This window comes from Falco biarmicus, chromosome 8, assembly GCF_023638135.1.
Source record: "Falco biarmicus isolate bFalBia1 chromosome 8, bFalBia1.pri, whole genome shotgun sequence".
Classification (NCBI taxonomy): domain Eukaryota; kingdom Metazoa; phylum Chordata; class Aves; order Falconiformes; family Falconidae; genus Falco; species Falco biarmicus.
The window spans coordinates 48,623,078-48,632,500 of NC_079295.1; the positions used below are offsets into that span (position 1 = coordinate 48,623,078).

The 9,423-nt window shown below is 40.1% G+C and overlaps 1 protein-coding gene across 1 annotated transcript; it reads right to left on the reverse strand.

Annotated features, from left to right (window-relative positions):
- Positions 1–742: 742 nt before the first annotated feature.
- On the reverse strand, positions 743–9,423 carry FOXI1 (forkhead box I1). Its single transcript, XM_056350516.1, has 2 exons — positions 3,655–9,423; positions 743–2,695 (listed from the first exon to the last, which is right to left on the reverse strand). Exons 1-2 carry the CDS (start codon positions 4,226–4,228, stop codon positions 2,142–2,144), a joined length of 1,128 nt encoding a protein of 375 aa, XP_056206491.1. The 5' UTR covers positions 4,229–9,423; the 3' UTR covers positions 743–2,141.

The window sequence follows — 9,423 nt, forward strand, 5'->3', positions numbered from 1 at the left end:
TATTTCTGGGCGATTTGTTGTTATTCCTGGACAATCTGCTGAATGCAAGACATAACAGCACCGACTGAATGCGCTTCTCAGCTGCCACACAAGCAAGCTCCTCTGTAATAAATGTTGCGAGCTGCTGAGTTGCAGGGCATATAATGGCCCACCTATGGTGCTGAGATTCATGGAAGGGCTGTAAAATTCTGAGGGCAGGAGTTACAGCTCAGGCCTGAGCATGTGCCTGACTTCAGAGAAACTTACAGTCATGGCAAAAGGACACCACCAGAAGGTAATTTTATTTTTTTCTTAAGCAACAATGTTAGCGATGTTGGTCAGTTCTAACTCCCAAGTGAGAACTTACAGTGGGTACAAAACTATGAATAGCCAGGGCAGTCTTGACAGTGGGAAAGCTTAAACATAAAAAATAAAATAATAAATAAGAATGCAGAAAAGATTGCAGTTATATTGGCCAATTGGCTTGTGAAAATATAGCTTGGTTTCTGAAATTTAAAGTGATTGACACCACTTAGCTCCAGCAGGGAAGCTCTAAGAGTGATTTTTATTTAGTGATAGTATTTTAGTAATAACAGCCAATTATATTCCTCAGGCACGCAAATTTTGATTGCCTAGACATACGCTATCTCAGTCTCTGACCTTCTGTGACTATTATACTGCTTGTCCCTCAGGCAAAGGGTTCAAGTCATACTTTGAGACTTTTAAAGACATAAGTAGTATAGTACACACACACACAGGTACACACTCTTCTATACAAATGCTTTATTAAAAATGCTTCTGGGGTGCCCTGTAACAAAACTATAGCAATGTAAAGTTAAAAATAAATTGAGACAAAATGGTATCTATTACAATGCATTATTGTTTTCTATCATTCCAAAGTCTGGTCAGTGCCCAGATGTGAACAGTTAAATTGCTGTCTGTGTATGCTGCAGGCTGTCCAGTTTGAGAAACTACTCTACATAAATGTGGAACTTGATTCAATTCTTGGTTTAAAAAAAACTTTGTATGTATTTTAAAATTTCATTTGTGGCTACAGTAGAGTGTAGGAAAAATAAGCATTATTTTTAACATTACAGAAGGACAAAAGCACAGACTTTTACAAAATAAAATAAAATAAAAAAAAAAAACCACAAACAAAACCAAACAATACAGTACAGGGACTTTTTACAATGTCTGCAATCGGTACTTTGCAAATCCAGCCTTTGGAACTGAAACTCAGAGAGTGTTAAACTTTCTGCATCCCCTTTCTTCTTCCCTCTCCCCACGTCAATATTCAAATTCTTTACTCAGTAGAAATGATACATGTAGAAAGTTAAAATAGAACAAAAGTGTTTTCTTCTCAGAAAACACATTATTATATATATATATATTCAGGAGAGATCCTCTTTTCTTTATTTGAATTAATTTACATATGTAAGGCAAAAAAAAAAAAAAATGACCCTGTAATTAGAATTGAAAACATTAAGATCCAGCTGCACCATCAGAAGACAATTCCGTTATATTTTGTTATGTTTTCCTTCAGTTTCAAAATAACTGCAGTGTCCATAATGATTCTAGCTTGCTTCACAGCCGTATTCCCGGTGGGGTTGAAAGGGGATCAAAATTTAGGCAATGTATGCACTAGTATGAGAGAAAACCAAAGACAGCACTCACCATTCAAGTGGTGGTTGTTACTCACTATGCAGTAGTTTTTATTATAGATTCTTCAGTGTGTCAGAATAGCTTTGGCTAAATAAGAACTTGCTACGCAGTCTATATCAGCATGAAAGGATATTTAAAGATATAACCACATTTCTATTAGCACTTTAAAAAGCATAGAAATATTGGTATCATGCCATAAAAAGCCTCATGCCTAAGGCAAACAGTAAATTCTTAAGGATGTCTGTAGATGCCCATGGCTGGCAGTACTACAGGCATGGTGGCTCTGAACTCTTCACTACTCTTGCTCTTATGGTCCCTGATTTTTTATGTAGAGCTTCCAAATGTGGAGCATTTGTGATAAGGATAATGGGTAACAAGTTTGTGGCTGTCAGAAGGTAGCATGCAGTGTGGGTCCCAGAGACAACAGGCTAATGCTAATCATTTGCCCACAGATAATTTCCCCATAACCAGCTATACTTGAGTGTCTTAGAATCCTTCATTTAAACCTCTGTTCCTTCCCTGGAATACAGGGTGTTGTTTGTGCTGATACTGCTGTAAAAATGGGTGTTAAACTGGTTGAGCACAGAGTTGCTATGGCCAAAGTGGCTAGAAGGCATGGAATTGGACCACTCTCCCACACCATGACTGGGGATATTAGAGAGTGGAGAGTAGGAATTAAACCCTACCATATTTTGTCCCATTTTGTCAGTGGGTTCAGAGTTGAGTCCCAAAGGCACTGGGCGGCTCCCAGCATTAGAGCTGTTAACATACGCAGTCATACTGGAGAGGAAGTTACTGAGGCAGGGGCTACTGGAAGATGGAGGTGGAGATCCTTTGTCAGGTGAACTGTCAGTCCCAGGTGATGAGTTTTCCAAGATATCCTGATGATCTACGGCTTTGGGGCTGCCACTCAGGGCACTATCCTCTGATTTCTCAGATGCAAGAGTGGCAGCACTAGCCCCAATGTCAGACTTCCTTTTCCTTTTCCTGCGAAAGTTTCCATTGTCAAACATCTTTTCACAGTTTGGGTCCAGGGTCCAGTAGTTCCCTTTTCCTGTCAAAGGGGACAAAAGCACATTTTAAGTTTAAAAATATGCAGAGACAGAAAAGAGTGGTCATCTACAACATTTCTCATTTATGTCATTTCACAGAAACAAAACAATTGCATGAGCAAAAAACACGTATTTTTTAATCACACGAAAGCAGAATTCTGTGGAATTCAGAAAAAAGTGTAAAGGTTTGGGCTGTATCCTTTAGCCCTGACTCTTCACACAGGTAAAATAACAAGTTGAGCTGCTGGGAGGGGGGTTTGTTCTGTTTTGGTTTTTTGGCGAGAGAAGGAGGTTTTCAGTATAGAACCAGTCCTCTGAATGTGCAGATTCAGTGGGGTAGGATAAAAACAGACTTTTGGCCCTCTTTGGCAGCAGAATTGAATGGCTTCTAAATGTTCCCAATGGTTCTTAACAGCTATTGCTAGAAAACAATAAAGGAACAATCTGACAGCATATCAGCCAAGAGGCTGGGAACAGCAGAGGTGTGATTCCATGCAAAATGCTATTTGAAACAAACAAAAGCAGCCTGCTGTCCTCTTGAGAGAGGAGACTCCTTACAGCTGCTGGATTTCTTTGACATATCTGAGTTTGTCTTATAGCCTTTCCATTAATTCCCGGTTAAGTTTGACATAAGTCATATGCATTATACCAAATGGGTTTTGAATGTGACTTGCTCAGTTAGCCTACTCCTGTGCTTGCTGAGCCTCGTGCTCAGCACGGTGATCAGTTCTCAGGAGGACCCAGAGCAGCAAAGAACCTCTTTCCTTGCTGGGATTTAATAGCAATGCTGATTCAGACCTCAGTTATGCATAATTGCCTTCTGGGTCAGACGTACAAAAACAGAAGAGCTACTACATGTATGTCCTTATCTAGGGTGTTATTTCTCTTTACAATCTATTAGGCTTTTTAAATTAATCAAGTTTAATTGGGGGTGCTGGGGAAGAGGGGTACAGAGCTATACCTGGATCATCTTCATCTCGGGGCACCTTCTTGAAGCAGTCGTTGAGAGACAGATTGTGCCGAATGGAGTTCTGCCAGCCAGCTTTGCTTTTGTTATAAAACGGGAAGTTGTCAGCCACGTACTGGTAGATCTGGCTGAGAGTCAGCCTCTTCTCAGGTGCTCCGTGGATAGCCATGGCAATAAGTGCAGAGTAGGAGTAAGGTGGTCTAACCAACTTCATAAGCTCTTCTTGGGACGGGAGAGGAAGCCAGCCAAGGTCAGTTCCTCCCAAGCCGTGCATGTTAGGCAAGAGCTGCCTTTGCATCCCATAAGACTGAGGAATGAAGGGACTGGCATTGGATCCTGGGAGATACGGTGGTGGGGTAATGGAAGGTCCATTTAGCCAGAGGTAGGGGTTGGGAGTGGTGTTGTAATCCGTCGTCTCAAAGGTGCTCGGTCGCTGTGGACTAGGGATGTTCTGTGGATGGAAAAAGTTCTCATAGTAGATACTCATCTCTGGAGGTTCTTGGCCAATATTCGGAAACTGTGGGCTGCAGCGTGGCGGAGAGTGTGTTTGTGGATCAAAGGAGCTCATGCTCTAACACAGGCAGCTGATAAGTTATGACACACCTGTGCTAGTGCTTCTTTCCCCAGACAGGTGCATCACCTGTGCCCTTCCCTACCTACTTATGCACCTGTAAATGTTACAGCTTGTGCTGCAGGCTCCACCCCGGAGCCCTGAGTGGCTGCAGATGAGGACGATACCCCTCTCGGAATGCTGGCAGTCCCAGCCAGTCATTGATGTCACATCAACCAAACCTGAAAGTTACAACTGTTTATCTTCTTAAATGAATGAAGGAATTTTCCACTAATGTGATGCACATAAAGAAAGCATAAGGTGCCTTGAAGTTAAAACTCCTCATCAGAGATCCTTCCCTCTCTACCTTTCACAAAGAAGCTTTAGCATTTAGTATTTCTTTTATAAAAGCCATTTTGTGCTGCTGCTAGTAACACCTCAGAATGCAAAAGCCATTGGCACTTATCAATGAAACAGTAGGCATATATATACACACACTTTAAAAAAAAAAAGAAAAGAAAAAAAGAAAAGGTCAGACCTCCTTTTCTTTGTGTAATTTTAATTGCAGAGTTGTTTGTACTTCCCCCTAGGCAATCACAGTACTACAGGCAAATTCTGTAACTGGTTACTCACGTGAGTAATCTTACTGATATAAATGAAATTACTCCCTAAAGTAAGGATTAATCTTGTGAGAAAAAAAAATTTTCAAGCTTAAACATCAAACCTTTCTTTAGAGCTTAAATTGATGAACTGCGATGAGAAATCATTGCTTGCTGCTTCCTCTTTGCTGCAGGATTTGTACAAAGAGTTCTTAAAACCTCTTAAGCAGAATTTCCAAACAGGAAAGAGACAGTGTTCAGCACAGGTCTTTTCAGCTAAATTCCAATAACTTCATTTTTATCTACAGTGGCAGAAGTTGATTCCTTAAAATTAAATAACAAGGAAAAAGCTCTAGCCTTTTTATGACTTGAAAGAACACTTGCTGCCTTGCATGGCACTCTGTACTTTTGAAGGAGGAAAAAGCAGAGCTGCAATCTCACCAGCACCTGTCTCAGAATGAGGAGAGCTCTTCACTGTATGAGAGGCTACACTGTGGTTAAAAGCACAGTTGTGGTTCCCTACAGAAGTGATAGTTGTGTATTTTTTTTTAAGGCACATACATTTGGAACTTCTCTCAGCCTTTATAACCCATGCAATTAAAGAAAGTCCTGGTATGACAAGGCCTTTAAGATGGCTCTAGTCCTATAATTTCTGCAGTAATAACACGAGTTTTGACCTGTAGATTTGAATTCCTGGCTGTACCAAAGACTTCTTTGCTTTGCCACGCATTCACCAATTCACTTAATCTTTTGTGCTGCAGCACCACTAAGATTTCCCTCTCCCTAAGTATCAGTGACTGACCAATGTCATGCTCATACTGCTGTTGCTTTGAAAGGTATGGAAAAAAATTTCACTGGAAGTACAACTGAAATACTGACCACAGAGTGACAAAGCTAGCCAATTTGCCAGCACAGAAAAGTGCATCTACAGCTGTTACTGAAAAACTATGATGATTAATAAGCACGCTTGCACCGCACATAAAATCATTTGTACTGCAACTATGGACAAACAAGTTGCTATTTTAATTTGAATGACAGAGTTTGGAGTTTGTAAATGCTAACTAGCCTTAGCATTTACATATTAAACAGACAAAAATTAAGTGGAAAATAGTGGGGCTGGCTTATTTGCAAAGTGACAACCTCTGTGAAAAGGTGACTTGGACAAAAAAAACCTCAAAGAAATAATGAATCATTTTTCAGGAATTAATAATGCAGGTACCTCCCCCCTCAAGAAAGCTATCTGACATTTTTTTTTTTTTCTCCATAAGAATTTGAGTTACAAAAACACAAAAAGCTGTTTGAGCAACATTGCCTACAGCTTCCTACTGAACTAACATATAGACATATATTTTAAATTACATCTGTAGTCCTGCAAATATTAATGTTGCAAATACTGCTAGGAAAAAACCCATTATTTATAGAAGAGTCAACAGAAAAAAACATTTAAGGAATGCTCAAATGAGTAAAAACACTTTTACAATGAACTAAGGCCCAGAATATAGTGTGAAAAGTAAATATAACAAATTGTTGATCCCCTCAACAAATCACATTTTTTGCCAAAAGTTCGCTTGAAAACAAGAAAAACTTGCAAAATTATTACTGCTCAGGGTTTGTTTATTCCAAGAAGTAAAAATTCAGCTCACTGCGTCATGGGCTTTGATGAGTAGCATCTAAATACTTATTCCCTGAGGTGCTGTGCATGCATAGTCACAGTTAAAATACACTGAAGTGGGTGCTGAGTGAATACATGCTTTGAAAATATGCCAGGCTTTACAAAGGAAAAAAAAAAAAAATTACTTCTGCAACCAGAAACTGATTAAAGTTGTAAAACTTCCTCTGCAGATTAAACTTTATGAAGTTTTGGTGCAGTGCATTTTAGCAAGGTCAGCCCCTGGCTGTGGTCTGCAGCTGCCTGGGAACACGTTACTACCAGACCCACCTTGATGTGGCACCTGAGCAAAGTACCACGCAGAACTATGTAAAACCAGGACTGAGGTGAAGAACGGCAAGCAGTGCTTTCAGAGCAGCAGAGTACAAGGACAACTGCAGGCTTCTGCCTATGGAGCACTGGAGTATAAGCAACGCCAGTAAAAATGCTACAGTTTGTGAAGTACTGTGGGCACACCTCACTGCTGGAGAATCACTACAACACATGTCCCTGCATAGCATTTCTGGGGCAGATGCTCATAAGCAGGCAAAAGGCCAGCAAGGAAAGAATAAACTTTGTTCCAGCTGTGATTGCTGAGCAGTCAGAACTGGTCAGCACTGGAGTTAATTGAGTCTAGCCAGGAATACTGCCCTGGGGTCCTCACCACTGAGACTCCTGTTCTTGGCAGGGCTGGAAGGAGAAGGTAGCAGTCCTAAAAGGGGAGGAAGGAGAAGGGAAAATGGGAAGGCTTCCGCATAAAGAGGCTGGGAAAAGCTGATATGCTGACGAAGCTATGCTAACAGATTATGTTTAAGTCTGAAAAACTCTAGAAATAAAATGGAGACTAATGCTGGAGTCACAGTTTAGTGATTGTTACTTCCAAATGCAGTGGGTTTGGTGAGGTCTTTCTAGGCAGGATGCATCGTGCTTTTAGCATTTCTTTTTACTACAATACAGCATTGTACAGCCCTGAGCATGCATCTCTACCAGATGGAAACCTGATCAACCACAGATTGTAGTGAAACCAAAAAATGTTGTCAAATCTTGTGTTATATGAATATCCGCTCCCCTCAGTTTCTTAAGTGAAGCTCCAAAATCTGCAAAGTTGAGGCTGAGCCTCTGCAGAACCATTTTTCTCTATACGTTCTTTAGTTCAGGTCCTACATACCCCTCTGCTCCAGCCATCAGTAATATTTCTTCACACTGATTGCCCTTTTACAAAGGAAACCATAATGGTATGAAAACTGGAGTTATTAAAGTTCAAATTAATTCTATTAAAACTGGGCTTCCTCAGCATTTTCACTTACACTCTGAAGTAACCTACACAGTCAGTATTTTTGAAATGCAGTGACTTGGGAGAAGTGTGTACACACCAGCACACAGTAGGAAGCAAAAGCACAGGAGTCAAAAGGTAGAGAATAATACGGGGAGCTCTCTGTACTCTTTTGTAATGTTTTGGCTGAATTACTTGTACCTGCCTCCTTAACTGGATCCTTTGAAATGATAAAGCAAAATAAAGCATGATTACCTGGTAGCCTCACAAACACCTTTAGGTCATCATGCTGTTTCCCAACACGACAATGTTAGAGAACTTAGATCAAAAGCACCATGCCTGCGTAATGCAAAGTACAATATAGTGCAAAGCCATTCAAACAGGTTCAAAATTTTGTTGCAGTAGTAACTTCATCGTGACAGACTTTGTAACATACTGCATATCATTTGTCCCTCACATAGCCACCATAAATTGGCATAAATTACATAAAGCACTGTGCATCATGTATTTTAGCTAGTTGGTTGGAAATTAAATCGATTGGTTACACTTGATCCAGATCATGATACATATTGCCAGGTAGCCCCACGGTGCAGAGATCTGCTTTTAATGAATATGAAGCTTTAGGCTGCACCATTAACGTTGTGTATAACCCCAATCATGTTGTGTTATCACAGTTCAACACTTTGCTGAAGAGAAGTTCATACAAGCTATTCATGTGGTCAAAAGAAGAGGGGAAAATTGGTTTTAAAAGAAAAGAGTTCATCTACAACTCAGACTACCCAGCAACCCAGCTTGTCTCAAACAATTCACACACTGAATTCAAAAACAGTTCAGTATACATTGATAAGACACATAATGACAAATGATCTATATTCTTGGATGTCTATTAGATTACTTGTAGAAGTCTTTATATCTTATTCCAATAATCATCTGCCCAGCATATGCACAAAATAAACCCCACCATCAGAAGAAACAAGGTGTAGCAGGAAAAACAATGTCATCTCAAGGTCATTGTAAAAGCATAGGGAATTTAAAATACAGTATTGCAAAACAAGGGAGCTGAGCTTTATTTCTAGAAATGCAGGTTGAACATTAAATTAATAGAAAAGGCAATATCATTTGGATCTGTGCCATAAATGCTGCAATGCTAGAATGCCCTTAGACTTTTTAAGTCTTTCAGAGCAAAACCGTGGTGCATTTTTAAAGCAACTTTATAACTGGCATTTTAGAAAACTGTAAAACATTATGAGGGCTAGTAGCTGCTTTCTGACCATGAGCACTGCGATAATAAAAGTAGTCATAACTCCTGCTTCAGCAAAGGCCTTCCACCATCTTCCTGACATATACTACGGTAGAGAGGATTAGGTGTCCCCTGACTTATGTATTAGTCATGACAGGCCATAGGCAGGCAAGAAATCTATAACTTCCATTTGGCTGCCTATGGCTCCCATGGGATCTGCTGCATCTAGGTACACAGACACGTTCAGCCCTGCAGTGGAGGGATACCTCAAGTCTAAACCAGTCATGGAGAGATTCTGCAACATTCATCTGATGTTAGAATCTGAAGCATCTCTCAATGATGGGAAATTTGTACAAATATAGACACTTCAATCAATCATACTGTGACAACCTCACTGCTGCTACCTACTTCCAAGCAGCTGAAATGCCTATTTCAGATGATCTGCTTATTCTT